The following is a 25,783-nucleotide window of genomic DNA, read 5'->3' on the forward strand; positions in this document are numbered from 1 at the left end:
CACTCCAACTTTTCCAGAGGTGATGGACTGTGGGGCTAATGAAACTCGTCCTTCAGGGCCGCCCTCATGCATGAGCCCCTTCTAATACCTAATTTTGTATTATTTTGAGATGATGCCCCAAACTATATGCTTCAGGCTTCCGAAGAACTGGGTCTGCTCCTGAGCTCTGCCTCTCACAGGGGAGAGCCCAGCAAGGGGAGGGGGCGCCAGGCTGACAGAGGTGTGAGTGGACTAGAGGATCCCCCAGTGGCCTCTCTGGCCCCTTGTTCTTGCCAAGACACCTGGGTTCTCATTTGGCCACTAACTGTGTGACCCAAGTCATTTCCCCTCTCTGCCTCAGTCTGCTCATCTGTAAACAGGGGAGAGGGACAAGAGAGCTTCTAGCCTTTGAAGGCTGACTGCCTATTAGAACCCTGTGGGGGGGCAGCCTAGCTGGCCGCTGCTCCCAGGGCCTCGGGCCTCCCTGGAGCCTGTTCACCAGCGTCATAAAGGAGCATGGCCCGCTGAGACAAGGGCCTGGGTCAGGGGAATCATGCCCCACTCTGTGGGGGGCCTAATTCCACTGCTGGGGGGGGTGTCCCGATGTGTGGGATTATGTGGGGGTCCCAGAGAGAGACCCATGGCTGGGTACAGAGCTAAGTCATGCCTCCTGTTTCCTTCTGAACTGGGGATCCACCCAAGTCAGGTCCACCCGCATCCCTGTCTCACTGGTCTTCCCTACACCAGGGCCTGAGTTCCTGCTGAAAGCATGGGGCTCACTCTTCATTAAAAGAAACCTAATCCTGGTCACCATGGGGGAGGCTGAAGCAGCAGGGGCGGCCACCCCCTGGGAGCTCACCCTTCTCTTGTGGGGTGTGGGTGATGGAGTTCGATCTGGGTTCAAATCCCAGTCCTCTTGCTTCTTGGCTGTGTGGACTTGGGCAAATGACTCAGTCTCTCGGGGCCTCAGTGCACCTTCAAAACAGGGAAACTAATAACTACCTCATAGGATGACTCTAAGGGTTAAATGAGATAATGTGTGTGACGCTGCCCGGCATTTGGCAATGCCTTGCGGCCACTTGCTATTACTATTATGCTCTCTACTCTTCAGAAGGGGGACAACTCAGGGGCTGCTGCCCTGGGGGTCCTGGGAGGCAGACAGGGGCAAGGCAAAGGGTGAAGGGAGATGGAGGTCTTAGCAGGGGGTACTACCTCTCTGCCAGAACACTGGGAGGCCCAGACCCCTGGGTCCAGCATGGCTTCCTGGGGTGAGCAGCAGAAATGAAAGCCCCTCCCCTGTCCATCCCTCCTTGCCCAGGTGGGGTGCCCTATCGGGAGGCCTGGAGCCCATGGATGAGCTTGGGGCCCTGGCAGAGGCCTTAGTGGCCAATGGAGTAGGCCCCCGAATCTGTGGACTGCTTCTCCTCGGTGGTCTGGTCGCTGGAGCACTCTGGGTTGGCCGAGGCCGTGACCTTCAGCGTCATCTCGTCCACCTGCAGGCAAAGGGCTGGTGTTATCGTGCTCTAGCTGTGGGCAAGACTCCCCCTGCCATGGGACGCCGCTTGGCAGAAGCGGCAGTGGAGGCTCAGGGCCCCATTATCAGGGAGCTCCAGCAAGACTGTGTGATGCCAGCAGTCTGAACAACCACGAACCTCATGGGCCAACCGAAACCTGAGCTAACCCATGGCAGAATTTGTCCTGCCCCAGAAATGGAGAGGGGACAGTGAGTGGATCGGGCCGTCAGCAGTGATGACCCACAGACCGCCCCGCAGAGCCCATTCTTGGCCAACTCCCTCTCCTTGGGACCCCCAGTTTGCGCTGAGGCCTCATGAATCCCCTTAAGAAGCCCCCAGAAGGGGGAGCCACTGAGAGTCCCTGGGGTCTAGGGGTGCCCAGCTAGTCCCTGCACTGTCTCTCTACCTCTCATGCCTCCCCACCCCTCCCCTCCAGCTCACCTCCTCAAACTTCTTGGCTTTGTACTGGTCGGCCCCCTTGAGGAAGTTGAGCAGGATGATGTCACAGAGCACAGTCCCCTGGAGGAGAGGCAGGGCGGGCTCAGTGTGGCAGGAAGCACAGGCAGTTGGGCAGTGGGGAGGACTGCCCTCAGGCAGACAGCAGGCCAAGGGTTGGGCGAGTCCTCCAAAGACACCTGACTGATGTTTCCACTTGGAAAAACGTCCCGGGGCTTTGCAGGATGCCTCCATCACCCACCTCTCAGCTCTTGGCAGTGACCGCAGACCAAGATGCAGAGAGAGGACTTGGTGGGAGAAGCAGAGGGTGAGGGAGTAGAAGTCCCTGGGAGCAGGGCTCAGTTCCTTTGGTCTGTGGAACCCTGGAGTCTCCTCCTTCACCTTCATGGTGGGGGAGCAGGAACTTGGTACCAGGTGGAAACTCCCGCAGTTGGGGAGGCTGCTGCAGGAGGTAGTGAGCTCTCTGTGACTGGAGGTGTTCCAGCAGGGAGGCGATGAGGGAGATTGAGGCACCTGGCCAGAGGCTGGACTTTCCATTCCAGGCAGAAGCAGGGCATCATACCTGGGCCACTCCCCCACCCCGACCCCCACCTGGAGCCCCACCTTGATGGGCCTCCTGTGTGAGGCTAAAGGGGCTGAACTCACCACTCCCACGGAGGTGAAGGCGGCCACAGAGCTGATGATGGTGGGGATGATGTTAAACTTGCCAGCCTGCAAGCAAAAAGACCAAAGCGGGTGGGCAGAGAGCCCAGCACGAGGTCCTGAGGCTTGAGGCTGAAGGAGGACTCCCAGCCAGAGAGATGGTGGAGCAGAGGGCTCTTGGTCGACCAGGAGGCTCCAACCCTTGACCGTAGCAGTGAAGAGACTACAGATGTGACTCACGGATGCTCTCAGAGCTGGTCAGTGGCAGGACCCTGCCCCCCCACCCCGGGAGGAGGCTCTTGAGGGCCCAAGACTGGTCTGGGTTTCCTTCCCTGTCCTCCCCCCATCTGCCCGGCGCAAGGACTCACATTCCCGTACACCAGCACGTCAAAGCGGATGCCGAAAGCCTTGAGGAGTGTGCGGTACTCACTGCCATTCTCCATCTTGTAGTACTTGGCAAACCTGGAAACCAGAGGTGGAACGTGGGTCCCACTGTGGGCTCCTCCCTGAAGCGTCGGGGTCCTCTGGAGCCTACAGCTCTCACTCACTGAGCATCTCACCAGTGGTTTGCTGGACACCAGCCACGGTCCTCCCTGTGTGGTTAGCTGACCCTCTGTGTAGTCATCCTGGGGCCTTGATACCAAGGCAGCTTCCCAGCCCCACCTGCATCTCTGTGCCTGGGGCCCAGGACTCTGCCTTTTAAGTAATTTCCCTAGATGATTCTAGTGTGTACAAAAGTCTGAGTCTTGCTGGACTCCAGGCTTCTTCGGTTTTATTTGTTTGGGTATCCCTGGGCTTTACTCACTGCAGATGGTCCCCTCCCCACAGGCTTGTCAGCATACTTGGGTTCAAAGCCTGGCTCTGCCACTTACCAGTTGTGCAACCTTGGGCCAGTAACTAAACCTCTCTGAGATTCAGTTTCCGCTTTTATGACTGGGAATAATATGGAAGTCCTGCTTCACAGGGGTGCTGTGAGAATTGAGTGAAAGCACACACCCCAGGGGTCTAGAACAGTGCCTGGAACACAGTAAGCACTCAGGGAATGCTTACTGCTGTTGGCTGTTATTATTGTTGAAGAAATACATTTATAGAGCGGTTTTTAAAAGCCTTGCGGGATAGGGATGTGATTGCTCTATTTTTCAAGCGAGGCTCTGAGGAGGTTAAGAGACTAGTCCAGGGTCACCCAGGGGCTGAGACTAATGCTAGAGTTGCCCAAGATTGTATCCTCTACCCCTTCTCTGGCTGGACTGCTGGGTGCCAGGAGCCGTGCGGGGGACAGGTAAGAATGATCATCTTCAAAGTGGGGGCATGAGCACCTCACTGTGAAGATGTCCGGGGAAGGGGTGGCGAAGGGACTGCCTGTGGCTTCACAAGTGCTAGGAGTGCAAATGGTGTCTGCCTGAAGCCAGTGCACGCCCCTTATGGCCCCGCCCATCATAGGCAAAACTCTAGACTAATCATCGAAGTGTAATGTCTTGGGACTACAATGGACCCGCAGCGGCGACACAGGCTCCTGACGCCAGGATCCCAGAAGCACGGCAAGGGTTAAGTGAGACGATGGAGTGAAAGGGCTCGGAAAGCCCCATAACTCTGTGGGGTTGACATGGCTCTTATTTGGTGCCAGCTGTCTCCCCTTCAGTGTTTCCGATGATGCCTGGATTCCCAGGCCTCTCCCACAGAGAGAGGAGTCTCCTTCCCCGCAGGTGTCCGTGACTGTGACAGCCCTCCCAGGGCTATTTGCATTCGGGCAGGGAGAGGGAAATGCTCGGCTCAAGGGCACAGACAGCAGAGGGGTCACAGGCATGGGAGCAAGGTCATTTTGGAGAAGAGTCATCGAAACTCATACAGTGTCAGCCACTGTCTGCTCTGGCTGAGCAGAACTCTGCAGCAAGGAAGAAAGGAGTCTAAATCCTGGTTCCACCCCTTTCATGTGACTCAGAACAGTATCACTGTTCATGTCCATGACATGGGGGTACTCATGCACCCCTCAGTGGGTCTGTTAGTGAGAGGGGTAAACACCAAGACCCACCCTTTAAGACAGGCACTGTCGCGATCCTGGTATTCTGGCTGTCCCTTCACACCCATTCTCTGCTTGCCCTTCTGTGCAGATCCTGCCTCCATCAAGCTCCCTGCCCTCCGGTTCCTGGTGGGCTCCGCAGTGGGAGGCATCCACAGGCCATCGGAGGGTCGGAACAGAAGAAGACTTTAACAGGGTCAGGAAGGAGTCGGGCTGCATGTTTCCTGACTGCCTGTGCCTGGGCATGGCTGGAGCATGTGTGCCCACACGGTGCACCTGCTGTCCCGGGCTGAAGAGTAAGCCTGAAAGCTAGTCAGTGAGGTAAAGTGTCCCCCCGGGGTGCCCGACCTGGGAAGGTGTGTCCTGTAGACAGTGCAGCCAAAGAGGGAGGTAGAGAAGGCAGGATGATCTTCTTGAGACCGAGTCCCAGAGTAAAAATGGGTCCCAGGAAGAAGACCGAAGGAAGCCCAACTACCTAAGCCAAAGAACCAAAGAGCTGGAGGACAAGTGGAGAGGCGAGGGGCTGGGCCAACTTTAAAGCTGTGGTAGGTTATGGTCTGGGTGGCAGCAGCAGAGGGCTTCCCAGGCCCAGCAGAATGGAGTGGGTCCAGCTGTACCAGCAGGGGACCCATTCTACAGGTGGGGAGAGGGAGGAGAAGGTAACTGGCCAGAGCTGGATTCCAGGCTCTGCTCTTAACCCTGAACGCTGCCTCTGAGCTCCGGGTGGCTGGAAAGGAGCCAGATCTCCAAGTCCTTCTGTATTCTGCGTTCTGTTCACGTCACTGGAGAACTCAGGTTCCCTGCCTGGGAGATGTGGCACCCGATGTCCTCGGGGACCGGGAGGGTCGGGGGTGGTGGTGAGACGGTCACAGGTGTTTGGGGCAGGGCAGGGGCTAGGACTGTGCTCCCGAAGTCTGCATTCCAGCCTGGGGCTGCAGCCGTGAAGAATGCTCTCACAGCGACTCAGAGAACAAAAAGTCAGCACCCTGGGCACTGTGTTCAAAGCGAAGGCTGGCTAAATTTATCTTGGGGAGGAATGTGAAGGAACAGGGAGAAAAACCAAAGCGGACTTGGTTTTTCTCCAGCACCTGCCTTCCAAGAGGCAATAAGTATGATAAGATCATTATCTCACCAACCACCCACCCTCACAGGAGGGTTGGCAGGGACTGGTTCTCCTCCTGGGAGGGAGAAAGGAGGAAGAACAGTGCTCAGGGAGGGAAGGCACACACTGAGCACCTACTATGTGCCCAGCACTGTACCAAGTGCTTTTTAACCCTTACCATCTCTTTTAAGACCCAGCCCCAAGGAGTTGAATTCTGTTGTTCTTCCCATTCCACAGATGGGGAAGCAGGATAGCACAGATTAAGCAATTTGTCTAAGGTCTGCAAACCCAACAGTCAGTTCCGAACCTGGGATTCAAATTCAGGGAGTCCAGTGCCAGAGTTCACACTGTGAGCCAGCATTCTAGTCTGTTTTTTGTTGCCTGATTTCTGTTAGGTTGTGGCTGATTTCTTTCAGTTCTCCAGCTGGGATCCCTTTTGGATTGGCAAGGCGGGTCTCGACGCCTAGTGTCCTTGGCTCAGAGGAGAACATTAGAGCCATGGAGTGTGGGAAGGATCCCCCAGCCTCCTCCTCTGAAAAGGGCATGGGCAGAAGGACAACCTGGCCAGCCCTGACTTCTCCCAAATCCCCTGATTCCTACCTCTCCAGCTTTGGTTTTCTTGGCTGAGAAACATGGTTGGTGATAACGACACCACCGACACCCAGACCGGCCCAGTCCCCCTTCCTTGCCTATTGGCAAGGAGTGCCAGCCACACCACACCGGCTGCTTTCTCGGGTTTCCTGAACACACCCTACAGACACGGACTTCTTGCCTGGGCCCATGTTGCTCCCCTCTCCTTCCCTTCCTGCCTTGAAAACTCCTACTCATCCACTAGGGCCCAGCAGGTACTCAGAGCACACCTACCCTATGCCAGGCACTGTGCTAGACCCCACTGATACCCTGGCAAGGTCTGCTCTCATCTGAGGGAAAGAAATATTAATAACAACACACCCCCATAATAGCTAAAGTCTGACGTCAGGGCCGGAGAGGACAGAGCACCATTCGAAGAACACATGTACTGAAGACCGTCTGACCGAGGCTGTGAGCCAAGGAAGGCTTCCTGTAAAAGCGCCGTTGGAACTGAGGCCTGAGGGATGGAGGGTTGAAAGGTGCGAAGGCCAGAGGTGGGGGCTGCTTTCCAGGCTGCAGGGCCCACGCGCCCTGTCCTGGGAAAGGACATGGTGTCCCTAAAGAAGCTGCAGGAGCTTGGTGGGCTGGAGGACGGGGACGGGTGGAGAAGGCTGGGTCCACCTGCTCGGGGCGGTAGAGACACTGCCCGCATCGCATCCCAGTTCTACATTCTGCGACCTCACTCCTGTAGCTTGAAATTGACCTGGGGGGTGTATTTACACCACAGAAATGGGCAAACAGGGTGAATCAGGTGTTTCCTTTGTTTCCTTTTTCTTCAGAGCCCTTTATCAGTGTGGGCGGAGGCTGTGGAATCCTGTGTTACCTTTCTGGCCCCTGCAGGACCCAGGCCTCTCGCTCGGTACCTGCAGCAGACTGCACTCCACAGTTTGCACCACTGACCCGTGCTCCAGATCTCACTGCCTTTGCCCGAGGGCCTCCCTGGGGCAGTAACGGGCAGGGTAACTGCTTTCTGAAGGCAGCAGTGGATTCCTGACATCTCCCAGAATGAGTTTAGCACCAACACTGGCCTCCGGGTTTCCTCCTTCTCCAAATTCTCCCATTCTTCAGGTGGAGCCGGTGTAAGGTGGAAGCATCAGGCAGAAAACATTCCGATCGATCGGCAGGTGGCTGGATGGGATCTGGGGAGGGGAATAGGGGCGGGCAGAGCAGAGAGAGAATCTTCGCGGCTGCTCTTACCACATGCTGAGCGCTAGGCTGGCGGCTCGCACACCTGTTCCTTCATTCAGGCCTCACATCGACCGCTCGGTGCTGCAGCTGTTGGTGGAGGGGCTTTGGAATGAGATGGTCCTGGGGCTTGAACCGTGACTCCGAATGAGCTCATGTAAGCCGAGGGAAAGTCCTTCGTCTGCCTGAGCCTCAGTCTCCCCAGATGTGAAACGGGGGTACTAGTGAGAGTGGCGGGCTTGTGACAGAGGATTCCGTGAGCTGCTGGCTGTGAAGCTCAGAGTTTTCAGTGCACGTCATATGGTGTTCCTCAGGCTGGAGAGAAGCCTGGTCGGTGGCTCTAAAAGCTCCTGGGCCTGCCAGGGGCCTAGCTGGGATCTGAACACCAATACCCACCCCTGCCTCTCCCCCGAGAGACGAGCCAGAAGGAGACTCAAGGGCGGCCTCGGTGAGCAGGCAAGAGCTGATGCCTGGGAAAACAGCTGAGCTGCTGCGGGCTTGGCTGCCGGCAGCGGAGGAAGGAAGCCAGACAGTCCCTGGTGTGCCCACCACTCTCCACGGCTGACCTGCCTCCCTTCCTCTCTGGTTAATGGGGGGCCTTGGGGAATGGGGGCACTGGAGGAGCCCGAGGGCAGGAAGATGGTGGGTATGTGGCCCGCTGTGTCTCCTGTCAGGGACCCCAGCTCCCGGCCGGGCTCCCGTTCCTCCTGCTGGGGCTGCGGGGCTGGGGTGGCTTCCTGCTCCGTTAGGCTCTGAGTGTCTCAGCTCCCTTGTTGGGTGAGTTTCTTCACAAACCCCCGCGGAGAGAGGGGCGCACCCACGGGGACTCTCCCAGAGATACCTGTGCTGAGACCAGACAGGACAAGCCCAACACAGCCCAGAATCCAACAAGTGGAGGCCTGACAGGGCTGAGACACTTGTGTTTGTGTGTGTGCACGTGCGCGCACGTGATCTCTTGGGCCCCGAGCAGCAACAGATAAAGAATGAGGAAGTACAAACATCAATTACCGTAATAAATCATTGTCAGATGTGCTTGCGCCGGGCAGTGCGGAAGCTACCGTTTGGCCGTGAAGGGTCTATAAATAAGAGTGCGCGCGTCCTCGGCCGCCGCCAGCACCTTCCCCAGGCACCCACATGCACTTATTCAGACTTTCAGAGCTTGAAGGGAATTTATCACCTCGAAACAGCCCATTTCACAGAGGAGGAAACTGAGGCCCACGGAGGGGCTGAGAGTTGCTGAAAATCACACTGAGCATGTGCGGCGAGGCCTGAGACACAGCCTCCTGCCCCGCAGCCCTGGCTCTCTCTGCTTCACTTTTGCTTCATCTTAAGATGAATAATTATTTTTTCTCAGCTTGCTCCAGCACGAAATATTTTTCGTATAAATATTTTGTTCTTGGGTTCAGGTTTATCATTTCCACGTGATCACAGGAACTGGTCTCCATTGTATTTGTATCAGCCACAAAGCCTGACGGAATCTGGCATCGGAAGGCGTCTTCAGAGCCCTCCCCTCGTTAGCCACGAGAGGTTTGCTGCCGCTGCCTGGACCCCTCCAGAGAGAGGAAACTCGCTGCCTGTCGGAGCAGCCCAATTTCAGCCCTGGGTGGCTCTGGCCCGCGGGAGCGCTTCTCCATGCTGGGCTGACATTTGCAGAAGTCGGCAGTCGATAAACGTTTGCTGAAGGGAGGAGGTTTTTATCACGATGTACGAACCCCTTGGAAGCTCTCAGACATCTGTTTAGAAACGATCCCATAGAGTGATGGAAATTCCTTCCTAAAGCAAGGACACGTAACTGTTACAGGAAAAATAGCAACAAACTTGCAGGATCTGGGTCGGACTCGTGAGGGAAAACTTGGGTCTGGAATTTGAGTTGTCTGAGTGAAGGAAGTGGTGTTCTCCGCAAAGCTTTTGCCTGGTGAGAAGTGATTTTGCCAGCTGAAATAGACTTTTACAGTTGATTTTATACTGATAGGAAAATATCTCCTGGCAGACTCACTGTGTAGGGGTGGGGCAACATCCTTGGAGCAGGCTGGGACGCCTTCCTTTAGAGAAGACCCCGAGCCATATTTACTTACGCATGTTCTGGGAACCTCTTCAGCTCCAGGGGCAGGCACTTAAGCAATGACTGGTCGTTGGTCTTTTTATAAATATTGCTATTAGTTCATCTTGAATGAGGCAGGGAAGGATCAACGGACATGGAGCTGAAAGAGGTAGCTGAGCGCCAGATGGCTAGCTGTTTGTTCCTGGGAGTAACCTCTTTGGCCTCAGTTTCCTTGTCTGTAAAATGGGGATAACCCTACCGGTCCTACAGGATACTCGTGGTTACCAGCACAGGCTTGGAGGCTGCGGGAATTGGAAATTCCAGGCCAGCACTATTTGCTGTGTGGTCTTGGGCAGATAATGAAACCTCTGAATGTTAGGTTTCCAGCTATAAAATTCTCTCTCTTTGGAGTCGATGAGATAATCTGCAAAGAGCACCTGCCTGGCTCACTGGGATATGTTCGATGAGGGTTAGCTGCTGTTTCCTACCAACAGAGTTGGTTGTCGTGGGGCCAGGCTAGACCTGAAAATTATAAAAGGCTGTATAAATTCGGGATCGCTCTGATGGCCTCTCCTCCCACTTGAACCTAAACAAAGAGGAAAACGGATCATGGCGAAGGCAGGCAAAATCTACCCCCATCACAGGGGCCTTTGAGTGTCTCTGCGGAGATGATGGAAAGTGGCTGCTTTTAAAAACACATATTCTATGGCTTTTGGAAGGAGAAAAACCCAGATTGCAGAAAGAATGCTCAAAGCCAAGGGCGCACTTTCGATTCCATCTCATTCAGTTGGCCTAAGATCTTGCTGATCTGCACGTTTCTGCATGGAAGCAGGGAAGACGCCAAATTTCCGAGCTCCAGGAAAGCTGCTGTGGGTACATTTCCAACACGAAACCGTCACTAGAAGCACCTCCAGCATGAGGAACATCTAGCGGCTGAACGAATGTTTTTTGTCCCAGACACCACGACAGGAAATCCAAAGCTGCCTTGCCTTTTCGTAGCGAAGCTGCCTGGGTTCGGAGGGCTCGGAGGAGAAACACGGATCTGATGTCGCTAAATGCACCGTTTTTGCTTCTGCCCCCTCGTTCCCGCCATCACGGCTGGGCCTGTCTCTCCCGCTTGCTTGCAAATGATGCGGTTGCAAACGATGTGACGGTGGAAGGTATGCCGGAAACAATGGCTACAGATCGATCGGGTCCCTGGGTTTGAGTCCCCGTGTCCCTCTTGCTTAAGCTGTGGAATCCTGGGCACGTCTCTGTCTTCCTGAGCCTACTATGGGGGCGTGGGCATGAGCTGTGAATCCTGTCAAAATAGGCATGAAAGGCTTTGCGAACCTAACTCTAGGGGCTCTCAATCTGAGGTCTGGGGATGGGCTTTTAAAGATCTTCAGAGCCCTGGAGTTTTATGCCTCATAAATGCAGAGAAAAAGCACTGGAGGGAAGCCCGCCAGACTGTCCAAGATGCTAACTTCCTATAAGGGGAGAGAGATTGGAGGAAGGAGAGGGAGTCTCCACATCGTCCCTCCTATGTATCAGGATCACCTGGATTTATTATTCTGAGGATGTTTTTATATCTTACTTGTAGAAATAAGTTGGCTTTTTTAAAGCAAAGAAAATGCCTGCAAAACTGCTCATGTGGATGGATATCTGCATCTTAGTGGGCATTTGGTCCATGAATTCACCCAGGGGATACAAGGGTTAGAGACCTCTGAGTGTTCATGGAGGAAATCCCTGGGTTCACGTGCCTGCCTTCCCCACCCTGCCCCAGGCTGCCTCCACTGGTGGCTTGGCCGAGTCACAGCTCCTGTCCCTACAGCGTGTCTTCGGGTTCTGGGAATTGCTTCCTGCCCTCTGTGCTTCAGACCTGGGCAGTCACCTGTGTCCCGTCACTGGTCCTGGGCCCTGCGCTATCCTTCATGGTTTCCCTATACCCTGCCCACACCTTTGAAACAGTCCCCTTATTAAACTCTCCTCACATTACCCATTCTGCATGCGCCATCTGTTTCCTGCTGGGACCCTGACTGCTACAGTATTTTTAATCTGTCTTTGTACCATCTCCCCCCCATATATGCAAACACTCTCAAATACATTCACCAACACCCTCACACACACACACACACACACACTCCCCACTCAGGCACACGCCACACTTACACACTCACCCACAGACTCACATTGGTCCCCTAACAAACACACCTGCTCGCTCAAAGACACAATACTTGCAATCATATGTACCACTGCCTGATCCCGGCGCCTTGGGGGAGGTCGGTCCCTGGTTAAAATCCTGCTCCAGCAAATGGAGGGCCTCCCTGTGAGGCGAGAACCTGGCCCTTGTCTACACCCCCTACCCCTGGGGTCCCGGTGACTCTCGCCAGTTCTTATTTTTCAGAAATGCTGTCCTTTGCCCACTACTAATCTGTCGGACCCACCCATGCCACACTCTCAATGGGCTTGGAAGGAGGCTTCAGAAAAGTACCGAATTAAAGTGGCTCCTGGAGAATTAGCCGTACGGAATAGATAGAGGAGTAAAAACAAAACGTTTCCACCAAGTTTCAGGGAGGGACAGATGGCAGTTTCAGGAGATCACACAAATAAAGATTAATTTAGGTGGACGGCACCGGGTAATCTGGGTGGAAGTTGAAGGGACTCACATTCTGACTCAACACAAGGTCACCTTTCCAATCACTGGAGCTGTCAATGAGGGACCAGCCATCTTGCAAAGGGGGGCCCATGTCTGGGGCCATGTCACAGTGAGACTGATGTAGCTAGAACTATAGCTACATGTACATGTAGCTGACCTCGAAGGCTCCTCAGGATACCCTTGTAACCCTGGGCAAGTCACATCCTCTCTGAACTTTCCACATCCTCAGCGGTGAACCGGTCACCTCAGCCTAGGGGTACCCCAGGGGTCCTCAGTGGCTGCAAATTCTCTAAATCTCTGATCCTCCGGGCCAAGAGCTGTAAGAAGCAAGGTGGAGGGGGCGCATTTGGAAAGGAGCTGCAGAAGTAATTAGTGATGGAAATGAGAATCTGTACTGCCTCTTGCCTGAATGTGCAGATTAAAACAAGGCTGACTCTTGGCGAATGACTGCATTTCCTCCAGAGCAAATGGCAACAGTAGGACGTTCGAAAAACTCTGGCCTCTGATAGAGAGGGAGCAGCAGACAAATTTGTTTGGGGGACAGAAAGCCAGACCCTGAATTGTGCCTCCAGCTGCTGCTAGTCCTCTAGCCTCTGTGGACCGCAGGTCCTTCGTTTTTAAGCAACGAAAGTATCAACCAAATGGGCTTTTTTTTTTGGAGGATTCACAAATGTGAATGTCCCTAGCCTTCCTGGCTGCGTGGAAATCATCCAGGAAAATGTGTTTGTGTCCAGGCTCCCACGCCTACTGGCTGTGTGACTTGGGGAAACTTGTTTCATTCCGCCAAGTCTTTGTTTTCTCGTCTGTGAAATGGGGGGATTGTGGCATCTGCTTCACAGAGCCGGTAAGGAACAACATGCCTAAGCACACGAAACCCTCGGCGCCCAGGGTGATGAGTACGGTGCCCACAGATCAGGAGATTTGTGGGATCGGAAGTTCTACCGTTATCAGACAGAGCAGTGCCAAACCTGGCTGTGACCTTTATTCTCTGTGGCCTCCCCAACGTGGGCACTTAGCTCAGCCTCGGGGCTCCATGCGGTGCCAGTGGCTTGAAGGCAATGCGAGGGTGGTGGGTGGGCACCCAGGGGAGGGACCTTAGGGGGCTTGGGAGGAGCCCTCTTCTCGTCACGGCTGCCAGATAGCCCCTCATGCCAGCGCTCTGGAAATTCTTTTAAACTATGGCGGGGGGGTGGTCAAAACGAGCAGGTTTGCCCCTTCCTGCTCTGGCCTGGGGGTCTTTGGTGAAGGGGTTAGTTTTCTGGGTCCACATCTCTCCGACAGCTTCCCATGAGCCCCTGGTGGTTAGGCTTAGGGGTCCTCGGATCTGTCTGCCCAAATACAGCCTAAGTTGTTTAGGACCAAGTCCACCTCTCATTTTGCTGTGTGGGGTGGGGCAGAGGGGGATCCGGGAAGGGGAGTCGGGGTGGAGGGGCAGCTGAAGCCCAAGATTGAGAACTGGAGGTGGAGGACCCCACACTGTAGCTTCTTTAGATCAAAGAGCCTCTTCTAAATCTGTGTGGCACCCGTAGTTGGGGGCTTCACCATAGTTAACATTCTTCCTACGTTCTCCTGCCAAGTAAGTTATTTGGGAAATTGAAGAATTCCCACTGGCCACAGGGAAGTTATGAAGATGAAAACTTTGCATTTGAGATCCTGAGACTTTTATTAATATGTTGCTATTTTAAGACACCATACAAATATCCTTTGTATTGATTTCTCTGTGATGTACCCACTGAGTAAATATGCCAATTTCTGCCAGGGAGCCGAACAGTATTTTTAACCTACTTTAAAATATGTGTTGTTTCCTATGGTTTTTTAAAGTTTGGAGTTGATTATGAAAGCACTTTCAAATTTTAAAAAATTCTCCTCTCCGGAGACTATACATATATATTTTAAACTATTAAATATAAAGTGTAATGGGATGTAGTTTTACATATACTTTTAGAACTACAAATAAAGGTAAGAAAAAGGTAAAATGATTATTTTTTTGCTTCCGTCTGCCGTTCTGTTGGAAAACATCACTACCACCTAGAAAGTTTGAGTACTAATTCTTTGATTGTGTAACTGAAACCTATTCTTACGTGTACTTTATCCCCCTGATCCCTGCCTATTTACCCAACGTCCCCTGTTTAGTGTATAGCACCATTGTACATCCTCAAAGCCCTCCCAGAAATCTCAGGGTCTTGGAAAATAGAGGGCAAAACAGAACAGAGGGCTGAAGCTTTTCACACATTGGCCGATAGGATCTTCAAGATAACGATCCTATTGCCGTTTCCTAGACAGGGGACATTAGGATAGGAGAAGGTCAAGGGCTGGTCAGCTTCAACTGGTTCCAGACAGTTAACCCTGGGTTTTCTCTTCCTTTTCTTCAAAGCAAGGTTGATGGGAGGGGCCGTCAGGGAAAATTCCTTATGGCTCAAGGCCATTGGAGATCGAAACTAGATGATATTGAAAGATTGGCTTGAGCTCTTGCTTGGAACGGCATGGAAGCACTCATGACCATGGTAGTTGCGATTTGTGACTCAGATAGAACTTCCTGGTTATGAACAGAAAGACAAACTTTCCATCTTGTAAACTGATCCCACTATAGCCCTTGCTTTGTGGATCAAGAAGCCTTAGATAATGCAGGTACCGGAGAAGGGCTGCCAGGGCATTCCTTGGGCACATGACGGCTTTCGAGCCGGAGCTAAGAAAGGCTCAGAATCACAGCCCACGCTCTACTGGGAGACCTTGGTCACGTGCCCTGCCTGCGGACCTGGCCTATCCGTCTCCTGGCAGTGACAGAAAGCACTTCCTGACTTTGAGCCAACACCTGATGGGGGTGCGTGGGGCCTTTTCTTCCCCATGTGCACGGCTGCTGGAGGTGTGACTTTTCAGGACAGCTCCTGCCTCCTCCTCCCAAGGCCCCAGGAAACCGGGGATTACCTGAAGTTGTAGCCTGGGGAGACGCTGTTCTTCTCAGAAACGCTGTCAAGCCGGGTGAAGGAGTATTTGGGGATGCACTGGTCCCAGGCCCTGTCCAGGTCGCACACCCAGCCGATCTTAATGCCAAGGACTCCACCCTGTGGGAAGGGTCCAACTATGAGGAGGGCTGTCTCCACCGCCTGCCAGGGTGGGGGCTGGGGGTCGTGACACACAGACGCGTGGTTCTTCCCATTCTCTACGTGGAGGGGAAGCGATTTGGCAGACATTCCTTAGTAAACAACATACGGCAGTCAGGGGTGTGGACCTTTGGGGCTCTAGATCCTGCTTTTGTCCTGCGTCCCTTAGCAGCAATCTAGGATTCACTTTCCCATTGTACGGGCTTTTTCAGCGCTCTAAGGTCAAGTGTGACGGTGGGAACGGGAGACCAGGCTTGGCGGGAAGGGTGAGGGAGGCAGGCCCTCCGGACAGGGCGGGGAGCACACGGTGAGGCCCGCGCCAGTTGCAGGTCTGGAGTGCTTCCACTAGGTGGTGCTGCTGCCCGGCCGCTGCTCTGCCCTCCGGGTATTTCCACCCTCCACCTGCCAAAGGGGACCCCGGTCTTTGGTTAGGTCCTCACCGTGCTGGCCAGTTTGGCAAAATCCTGCCCTGCAAACTTGACCACATCCCCCACCCGCAAGATGGGGCAGAAGGGGTCCTTGTCAGGGTGGAAGCGGCATGTCTTCATGTCGCTGGCTGTCAGGTTGGGAAGGAGGTTTCCCCTGCGGAGGAGAGAAACAAGGCCAGGGCTGGCGGGAAGACAGGCACCGCACAGGTCTCTAGCCTTCCCGCCTGGGCAGCGCGCTCTGGGACCTGACGTCTGGGACGATCGCGGGCTCTGTCACCTCTGTTCCTGCATCTTCCCCGCAACTTCTATCCCCCTCTCTCCATATCAGGGTTGAGTGTGTTGGTATCTAATACCCCCAGCTCCTAGGCTGGGAGTCCCAGGGGGTAAGAGTCACACCCGAGTTCTCTCAGCACCTCTGTGGTGCCTGGCATTGTGCTTTGCCCACGCCTGATGCCCACCGAGGACTTGCGTGTGAAGGAGTCAATGAACTCCTAACTAACTAGTGGCAAAGGGACACCCGTGCTTGGGCTTGATGTGGGAGGAAAAAAGAAAGCCCTCGGCCCCGACCTTTGGAGGTATCCGGGTTCCAGGCCCAGGCTGAACTTGTGCCTCACCTGCCTTCAGCAGAACTCCCGTCTGTGGGTTCCGAGCCCCAAGGCGGGAGGCTGGCTGAGAGGTTGGCCCCAGAGCCCACCTAGTACTGGGTGGTCAAGGCCAGGTGGGAGATTGGGAATAGGAGCCCCAGGGAGATGGGCAGAGGGTGAGCAAGTGTGGGGAGCCATGTGGACAGGATTCTCCACCCTCTGAAACTGAGCTGGCAGGGTGGGATGGGTGCCCCGCTTTCTTCTTTAGGGAGGGAGCTGGGACTCACTTCTCAAAGTTGAAGAGGGGGAATCGAATGCTGTTCTTGATGAAAATAGTGAAGTTCTCCGCTTCCATCATGACAGGCCTGTGGGGGAGAGCAAGAGAGTCTTAGCTTTTGGGGACGAGGAAAGGGAAAAGAAACGTAGGGCTTTTGCCCCAGGGACCACCTTTCCTGGTGGACGTTTCCCACCAGGCACCTGGTTATGGCCTCTCTGGGGCCTGAGGGCCAGGGGGGAGGAGAGTGGCAGGTGAGGTAGGGAAAGGTGCCATCCTGAGGCCACTTCCCAGCCCAGGAGTGGACACTACTAGGGGTTCCTCTGAGACTCTCTGCAGGCTCAGAGATGCAGAGCTCTCCCTATTGGCAAAGGAGAGCTGGGGCAGGGTCCTCACATTTCCACTGTGTCCACCTCGGTGGGGCACCAGCCCTGGATCTCACAGGTCCGGAGCACAGAGCTGTAGTTCACACACCGGCCCGTAAGGATACCTGAGAGGGGGAGCCACGTATGCTGGGTGCCTGCTTGGACCTTTGCTTCTCCCTCATCCCCGCCCCACCCCTCATCAGGGACCACCCCCTGTTCAGGGATCCCACAGGGGAGGGGACAAACAGGGAGGGCAGGGGAGGTGGACCTGTGGTACAGGAACCCTGTTGAGCTCTCGTCTTTTGCTCCTCCCAACCCCTAGACTAAGCCAAAGGGAGGTGACAGCCTCCAGACCCAGCCACCCCAAAGGCCCTGTTCTTGTTCCCGGGGCACAGTGTACTCCTCCTGGCCTCCAAGTCTTTGCTGTAGCTATTCTTTCTGCCTAGAATGTCCTTTTAAAAGCCCTTCTATCCTGCCAACTTCTTGTCATCCTTTAGGGCCCATCTAAAACATTGCTGACTCTAGGAAGTCATGTGGGGTCCCCTACCTAGAACCAATCCCTCTCCCTTCCCCAGTGCCCATGGTTCCCCCATGATAGCACTTGCTCCCTCATGCATGCCTGTCTGTCACCACCATCCCTGGGCTGCGAGCTTCTCCAGGGGCAGCCCCCCATGTCTGGCACACAGGGAGTGCCTTAAGTGCTGGAAGAATGACAAGGAACAGGCCAGCTCCCGCTCTGTCCGCCATGGGGGTTATGCTACCTTCCAGGGTCCCACTAACACCCTGGGGCTGTGAGGGGGTGGAGAAGGGCTGCACTCACCCCCGCCTGGGAACCGCTGAGGCCCACACTGGCTGTCTGATACACAGTGGTACTTCTCCTCGCTCTGTGGGGAGACAGGTCTGCAGGTGGGTGTGGGACCCTGCGCTGGCCCTGGATGAGCCCTTTGGCTCCCAGTGCTTCCCAGTAACCAGGGACCTTTGGAAGGCGGAGATCTTGAGACCCAGCTCCAAGGCTGGAACTCCAGCCTCTGTGTGCACCCACGCCCCTCCCTACCACCGCTCCCCACCCACAGTGGTTTCTTTTTGCCTTGCTTCATCCAGCCTCCCTCCCTCCCCTCACCTCTGGGCAGAATCCTTGCATCTGGTTTTCAGTGACTATCATCTTGGTGATGATGACAAAGACAGAGGTGCCCTTGGTAGGAGAAGGGAGAGAAAAAAATGCACCAGTACCAATCTATGAGGTGGGTACTGCTGTTATCCCCATTCTACAGGTAGGGAAACTAAGGTGGAGGGTAAGAGATCTGGCCAAGGTCACAGGGCTAATAAAGGGCAGAGGTGGGCTCAAGTCAAGTCCAACCACCCACCTTGCTTCTCCTGCTCCTCTCTGTGTTGTGTTGATCACAGGATGAGTGTGGCAGAGCCTGAGAAGGACCCCACTGTCCTGATGCCTAGTGCTGCACTCTGGAGGGCAGCCCTCCCCCCGGCCACTGGGGAGGGGTTTCACTGATCACTGATACCACTGGTTTGGGGAATCCCATCGACACCCTCCTTGCATTGCCCCATCATTGGACATCCACACGTAGCCCTGGGATGGGGGACCATACCTGGGGTGGGGTCACATAATCAGACACGTCCATGACTCTGTTGGCATAGCGTCCAAAGCCCTTCACCTTGGTAACGACTGAGGACTCAATGGCTGTGTCCCGCACTTGGTAAGCCTTCTCGTGCAAGAAAACCCACCTGGGCAGGAGAATAAGGGGATAGCAAGAGAGGAGGGTCTAGGACCATCAGACAGAGGCTGGGAAAAGTTTCCTTCCCCAACACTAGACCACATGGGGTGTCTGGCCTGGGGAAGGCCTGTGCTGGAGGTGAGAGGCCTTGCCCTGGGTTGGCTTAGAGTGGTATGTTCCCATCTTTCCCTTTTCCTGCTTCAGGACCATTTGTAGACTTTTTTCCCTACCTCTCCCCTCCCCCAACCTGAAATTTTAATACTACAGATATCAGCTTATGTGCTGTATGTGTATTTATTTGTGTTTTACACATAAGAAGAGTACGATTTTTTTAATCCCTCAAGAACAAATTTTCACCCCCTTGAGGGCGACATCACCCCTTTGTCAATTCATCATCATTCCCGCAGACTGGGAGGCTGCCTCTTTGGCAGACAACTGGAAAGAGAAGGAGCAGAGGGTCTTAAGCCTCTGACCCAGAGCATTCCAGGCTTTGCTCATGGGTATATCCTAAGTGCCGGCACATAGTAGGTGTTCAGTAAACAAGTCGCTGAAGGCATTTGGGAGCTGGGTGCTTGGAGATGTCTCCCTCTGTGCAGGCGCCAGAAGAGAAGGGTGGAGGAGAAGGGAGGGGCTGAGCCTTTCCCGGGCAGGTAGGAGGCAGAGGCTGCAAATCTTATTCCTTGGAGCGTGCTGCCACCCAGTGGACATTTACCTGTACTGCCTTCTTCCCGCGGCCAGAATCTGGGAGGGTCTCTCTTCTTCCTTCCACCGGCACCTCCCTCCCTGGACTAGGGCAGCCTTCCCCAGCAGCAAGAAGAGCCTACAGGCAACTCTTCCCTTTGCAGTTCTGTGAGAGGCCTGCCTTTCTCATCACAGCCCTCAAGGCTCCAGCCGCTCTCCGCCTCCATAGCAGGCTTCCAGCCCGTGACCAGTCCTATCCGTTCCAGACAGCACGCTGGCAGGCAGATGCTCTTGCTGTCCCCATTGTACAGACGAGAAAGGTCATATGAGTTCAGAACATGCCGCACACAGTCTTAGTTTTGGAGAAACACTGGTGACCTCTTCTAGAATCGGGGAGTGTGCTTTTGGAAATGCTGGACAAGGGTCATTTTCTGCCTGCTAACCAGGAAGGCACAGGAAGGTTGAGGATGGTGGGAGGAAGGAACCAGAGACTGTGTAGTGCAGAGAACACAAAGCTGGGCACGTGCTGTGCTGGGAAGCTGACCTGAGGACTTTATAAGGAGGGAGTTGGGACTACAAGCCCAGGAGTTTTCCAACCCCAGAAAGTTGTCCAAGAGCAGACGGTTTTGGGAGTGGTGAGTTCCACATGCCTGGGAAGACTCAAGGAGATGCATTCAGTTGGGAGGTGTTTGGATTGGATGACCTCTGAGGTCCTCATAGAGGGGAACAGCTCCTGGGTTATGCTGGTGGTCACAGTGACCTGTGGGATGGGCACATGCCCATCAAGTTCACGTGCACACAGGCTGGTATTTGCAAGAGACTCTTTGTTCAGTTTTCAGTGAGAGGGCTGGGAGTTATCCCCATCATGGGGCTTCCCTCCTGCGCTTGAATTCCAAAAGCTCCCTTGAGTGGGACTGAAAGGGTGGAGTCACAGCCGGCGGTGGCGGACAGACAACTCCTAACCTGTCCCCTGTTTTATTGTTGCTGCCTTATAGCAGACAGTGTCCTGAGGAATGCACCATTCAGAGGGGGCACAGGCTTGTAGAAGGCTCTTAGGAGCACCCTGCCTGAGGGGAGGCGTGGACGTTTGTGATCCTGTGTGCTTTCCTTTCCCAGCACTTTTCTTCTTTCTTTTTTAGAAGAGGAGAGTTTTCATCAAGTCTCATAAGGAAGTTTGGGTCACATAGAAATCTCATCCACCATCTTATGTCCAAATGAGTATTTTCAGCTCACAGCCAGGGGCCCTGCACCGTGGAGGGAGCGAGGCTGAGGACCCAGATCTCCCTGCTCCCAGCTCAGTGCACCTCTGTCCGGAGTTGGAGTTGAAACATGCCCTCTGGAACCTCAGTGTGCCTGGCCACAGAATAGACACATCTCTGAGCAGTGATCTAATGACACGGTTTCTTAAGGCCCCTTACCCTATTCTTAAAGTCCAGGAACATTTGCCAATGAGAAGCAGGGTTCAGATTATTATCATCTAACCAAAACATCCCGCTTGAGTGCTCTGTGTGGTTAAGGGTTCATTGGGTCCTTATCCCGACCCAGTGAGACTCCTTTGTTGTTCTCCTTATATTACAGATAAGGAAACAGAGGCGCGGAGTGCTGTGCTAACTTGCCAAGCCGGTAGGTGGGTTCCCACCCAGGCAGACTGCTCAGAACCACCTCACATCCTGAATGGGATCCTGGTCCCTGTGCGGCTGGCCCTGCTGGTCCCGAGGGGAACATCTGCAGCCTTGGGAAAGTCTTAGGAGGAAAGGCCCTAGGGCTCGAAGAACCTCTTTCCTCCCATTTCTCCTCCTTCAAGGCTCTTTCTTATGCCAGGGGGTAGGAGAGGCCACATCAGAGTTCTCTCTCTGAGTTAAATAATAACTGGAAGAATTTCTGTGGCCCCTTGGGGCCCAAGGACGTCATCAGTGCAGCTTAAAATAAGGGGATGCTTCATTTCCAGAACAGAGGGGCTGAGTCTGTCTCTAGAGGCCAGGGCTGAGGAGATGGGGCAGGACTAAGCCTTCAATTCTTGGCATTTACTCGGCTGCTCTGACTTATTTTTTTTCTCATGTTCCTGGTTTATTATTTATAGAGCGGAAGGCGGGTGGCAGCTCCTTGGCAGGTGGGATGTGCAGGAAGGAGGCCAGAGCAGCGTCCTGGCACCCTTCTGTCCACCCCCATGGAGTCAGGGAGGAGCCCGGGGAGTGGGCGTGGGGAGTATGTACTGTGGGAGCCAGGAGGAGAGGGGTCTCTTGGAAAGGTGTGAGCTGGGTGGTGGGGAAGGGGGAGGTGTGCCGGGGAATCTAGGATATGGTGATAGTTGCCATCTATTAGTGAGTCTCCCATTTCAGGCAAGGCACTTGACATGTTCTCCTTGCCATAACTCCCTGGGGTAGGCATTCCTAAACCCATTTTCCAGATACTTAGAGACCTAGAGATGGATGGTGACCTGTCCAAGCCCCACTCCTATTAGTGTCACAGCGAGGTTTCTAACCAGAGGGTCCTGTTCCACAGTCTCCCCATCATGGGGTTGCAGAGAGGTGTGGTGGGGGAAAGAGTGGCGCTCCTCTCTGCACCTATAAGACGGGGGTTCCAACAGGTCTTCCCACCATCCTCTCATCACCTGGTGTCCCACGGGGTGCCTCAGGGTGCCACCCTGGGCTGAAACGATGGGGTGGGGGGCCAAGAAGGTGGAATTCCAGGCCCTTCTCTTTAAACTAGAACAGCTCCCCTGTTTAAGCACTGTATTTGTTGAGCTTCTTCATAAGAGTCAAAGCGAGGCTTGAGGCACTGAGGTGGCTCTGTCAGTTGGGCATCTGACTCTAGATTTCGGCTCAGGTTGTGCTCTCAGGGTCGGGGGGGTTGAGTCCTGCATCAGGCTGCATGCTCAGCATGGAGTCTGCTTGTCCCTCTCCCTCTAGTCCTCTCCCCGCTCTCTCTCTCTGACCCCCCACTTTCAAATAAATAAATAAATAAATAAAATCTTACAAAAAAGAATCGAAATGAGGCTGGCTATTATGAACCACATGGGCCAGCTGTGCAAATAGTGAGTCTGTGGATCAGGCCTTGCAGGGGGAGGAAGGGATGGGGAAAGCAGGGCTGTGAGGGGTCTGAGGCACCATCAGCTGCCACAGGTGCTTCTGATGATGGAGCATCAGATGGGAGGGAATGCCCCTCTGCCGGTTTGCAGCGAGGTGGCTTCCTTCCAGAAGGCTCTGCAAACTAGCTCAGGCCGTGCAACAGCAGTTTCGGGGAAACTCAGTCCCCAGGATCTCCTGTGTCCTCTGCTGCTCCCCATAGGACCCCCTTAAGAGACTGGCTCTTAGGAAGTTCCATCACACAGAGGAGACTGGGGATTGCCACTGGGCCCTGGGAAAGCCATGGGAGAAACACCACTGGCCTCTCTGTGCACCTGGGTGGGTAGGGGACACCAGGCATGAAGTGGTGTCAACTCCAGACAGGCAGCAGAGGCAGGTGCAGGGGTGAGAGCACATGTGGAGACAACGAGCGGCCGCGGTGCGGTCCATGCATAAGAGACACAGTTGGCTCCTGTTACATGTGGCCGCCTAAGACTGCATCCGGTCTACCTCGCAGGGATACTATGGAAGAGATTCAACCATTAGTTAGTTGTTGACGTCACAGCATTAAAAATCCTCCAAATTCTACTGAGTCCAGGCCACCATTGTCTCTTTCAACATGACTACACCGCGCCGTTAACAGGTTATCCTCCTGCCTGCTCCAGTCCCTTGGTGAATTAGCCAGAGTGATTTTCCCAACTCAGATCTCATCGTCTGTCTCTCCCTGCCCCTGCCCCCAGACACACACACACACACACACACACACACACACACACTTCCCATCCACTGGCCCTGTGTAAAAACAAAAGCTCTGAGGGTGTCTGAGGTCTGGCTGGGTGTGACCCACCCCCATTTTACAACCACCCTTGCCTTTGCTCCCTCTGCTCTAGCCATAGAGATCTTCTTTTCTTGTCCCCATTTGCCTGGCTCTTTCCCTTTGCAGAGCTGGCTTGAACCCTTTTCCTTCCCTTTTTTCTCCTGGGTTGCTCTCACTCTTCAGATCTTGGCTTGGGCATCTTATCTCCAGAAAACCTTCTCTTGGCTCCTGGACCAGGTCAGGAATCTCCATACTAGCCGCTCTCCCAGCACTGTGCACCTCTTCTTCAAGTCTTGAGTCTCAGTTGAAATTTTACATTTGTTTGTGGAGATTGTTTGATTAACATCCGTCTCTTGCATCGTAAGCTCCATGAGGTTGAGGGCCCTCTCTGCTTTGCCCAAGTTCTATGCCTGGCATGAAGAAATGCTTTATAAATTTCTGCTAAATTAAAGACAATGGATTCATGGAGTCCTAATGGTGCATGGGCTCATGTGCTCACAGATGGGGCTCAGGCCGGGGGGCTGGGCCACAGACTGCATGGATGTAACTGGAAGGAGCTGCTCCATGGGGAGCTGTCAGGCTGAGAGATGGATGGGGTTGGATATCAAGACGCCAAAGAGCCTCTCATGCTTGTTTCTGCAGGCCAGGCTCCAGCACTGGGGGTCAGAGCATCAGATCATATCACGATGAGGGAGAGACGGGCAGTGGGAGAGTAGAGCAGGCTGGTCCAGGAGCTGTCTACCCTCTATCAGCTTTCTGCCTGGAGCCAGCAGAGCCAGGAATGTGCTGAGGCAGCTTTTGGACTCACCTCGACCACCATACTGTCTAGTGGCTATAAACAGCGACGGCATCACATACACATGTGAACGTGGAACATTTAAAAACCAGCTTTGAGCCAGCCTCTGCCGATGTGGACATGGAGCATTTGCAAACATCGTATCTCACAAAACCTCGAAGTTGGAAGTAAGCTTCAAGGCCGTTTTCCTACCACAAAGCTGGAATGCTTTCTCTAATATCCCTGAGAGGAGCACTGGACGTACAGCCTTGCCGACAGCAGCCACAGAAATGAGTCCTACTGGCTCCCACAAAGCACGCAAAGCAAAAAATCCCTAATCCACACGCCTGCCCACTCTTCCACACACTCGCTCATACACTCCTCTGACCTTTCAGGCAAGGAGGCCTGCGCTCGTGCAGCTCCAGCCCACATGCACACCGGATGGCTTCTTTGACTGACTCAATTAACTCATGACTGTTGTCAGTGGCTTGCTGTTTCTCATACACAGAGCCATTGTCTCAGGCAAGACAGAGACTGCACACCGGGAAAGAAAACCTCCAGGGGTTTCTGCCTGTCATCTCTGGTACCCACTGGTGTGTGTAAATGACCACAAGAAGGATGGAACCTGTGTTTTCTCCCCAGCCATTGTCTGCTCCCTGGCCCTTGGTGCATACACGTGTGTGTGGGGTGGTGGATGCCTCTAAAGGTGGGAGCTGAGAGGTTTTCGGACCACTAGCTCTTAAGCAGCTCCCAGGATGGGTTATATGGTATAAAGAATTTATGCTTTCTGACAAAGGGGAATGCTTCTGGATTCATGAGGAGGGACCCTGGATCATGTTCAGAAAACCCACCTTCCCCTAAGCAACTCTTCCCTTGAGTTATTTGTGCCCGTGTGTCTCCCCATCCCCTCCCAAGGAGCAGACACCTTGCTTTGTCCTACCCTCCAAGAGCAAGGGCTTCTCCTCTCGCCCCATTCTTTCATCATCTCCTCAAGCCAGAAGGGGAATCCCTCATTCCAAAGCAGTCCAGTTCTCTCCTTCCCACTCCACCATGACCTGATCGACCCATGCTGTCTCCCTCATGTTAGTGCCTTCCCTTCCCCTTTCCTGTGCTCCCTCATCTTTGTGAGGCCCCAAAGCTTTGGTTGAGGAGACTGGGAAGAGGTGAGGGTGGTTTGTTCTCTGGTGGGAGCAGGAAAGAAGGGAGAGGGGAGATGGTCACTTGGGACCTCTCCTGGTGGAGGCTGGCACCAGGGCAAGAATTCCACCCCTTGGGGTGTGTGCCTAGAAACCACTCTCTGACTCCAGAGGATTTACTGGGGAAAGGAACTAATCTGGGGACCAGATCCCTGATGGGGGTGGCAGAATACAGTCCTTGGACTACAGGGTAGAGACTGTTTCCTCAAAGAGAGGAGAGGGTCAGGCAGCTGCACAGCAACCCTGACGGGACACCCAGCAGCCCTCCCCTGCTAGGACCCAAAGGGCCCCAGGACTCACCCCACGAAGTAGGAGATGATCAAAAGCTGGACTGCCCGGTTGATGACCCCAATGGTCCAGCTCTTCACAACTACTGACTTGGTGGTCTCGTAGGTGAAGAAATCTGACACGCAGTTCATGCTGAGAGAGCACTCAGGGGTCACTCAGAAGGGACCCAATGGTGGCCTCAGGAGGGGGAGGTCCTCAGAACAGGGAGACAGAGATCAAAGCCTGGAGGGGACAGCTTGGAGGAGGCTTGAGGAATGGGGAGCCTGTTCTTTTAA

At 54.2% G+C, this 25,783-nt stretch overlaps 1 protein-coding gene across 1 annotated transcript; it reads right to left on the minus strand.

Annotated features, from left to right (window-relative positions):
- Positions 1 to 582: 582 nt before the first annotated feature.
- P2RX3 (purinergic receptor P2X 3) lies at positions 583 to 25,639 on the minus strand. The gene is made up of 12 exons (XM_032846512.1): positions 25,521 to 25,639; positions 18,561 to 18,696; positions 18,077 to 18,148; positions 17,777 to 17,840; positions 16,988 to 17,081; positions 16,605 to 16,682; positions 15,746 to 15,887; positions 15,130 to 15,266; positions 2,960 to 3,053; positions 2,595 to 2,660; positions 1,935 to 2,012; positions 583 to 1,472 (listed from the first exon to the last, which is right to left on the minus strand). Exons 1-12 carry the CDS (start codon positions 25,637 to 25,639, stop codon positions 1,359 to 1,361), a joined length of 1,194 nt encoding a protein of 397 aa, XP_032702403.1. The 3' UTR covers positions 583 to 1,358.
- Between the last annotated feature and the right edge of the window lie 144 nt (positions 25,640 to 25,783).

Source organism: Lontra canadensis, unplaced genomic scaffold (genome assembly GCF_010015895.1).
Source record: "Lontra canadensis isolate GAN:19392208 unplaced genomic scaffold, GSC_riverotter_1.0 scaffold176, whole genome shotgun sequence".
NCBI classification, from domain to species: Eukaryota; Metazoa; Chordata; class Mammalia; order Carnivora; family Mustelidae; genus Lontra; species Lontra canadensis.

Coding starts and splice junctions, on each gene's coding strand:
- P2RX3 (XM_032846512.1), bottom strand. CDS start 25,639: ATGAACTGCGTGTCAGATTTCTTCACCTACGAGACCACCAAGTCAGTA. Junction 18,149..18,560: donor ATTATGTGACCCCACCCCAG/GTATGGTCCCCC, acceptor TCTCCTACCAAG/GGCACCTCTGTCTTTGTCAT. Junction 17,841..18,076: donor TGCAAGGATTCTGCCCAGAG/GTGAGGGGAGGG, acceptor GTCTCCCCACAG/AGCGAGGAGAAGTACCACTG.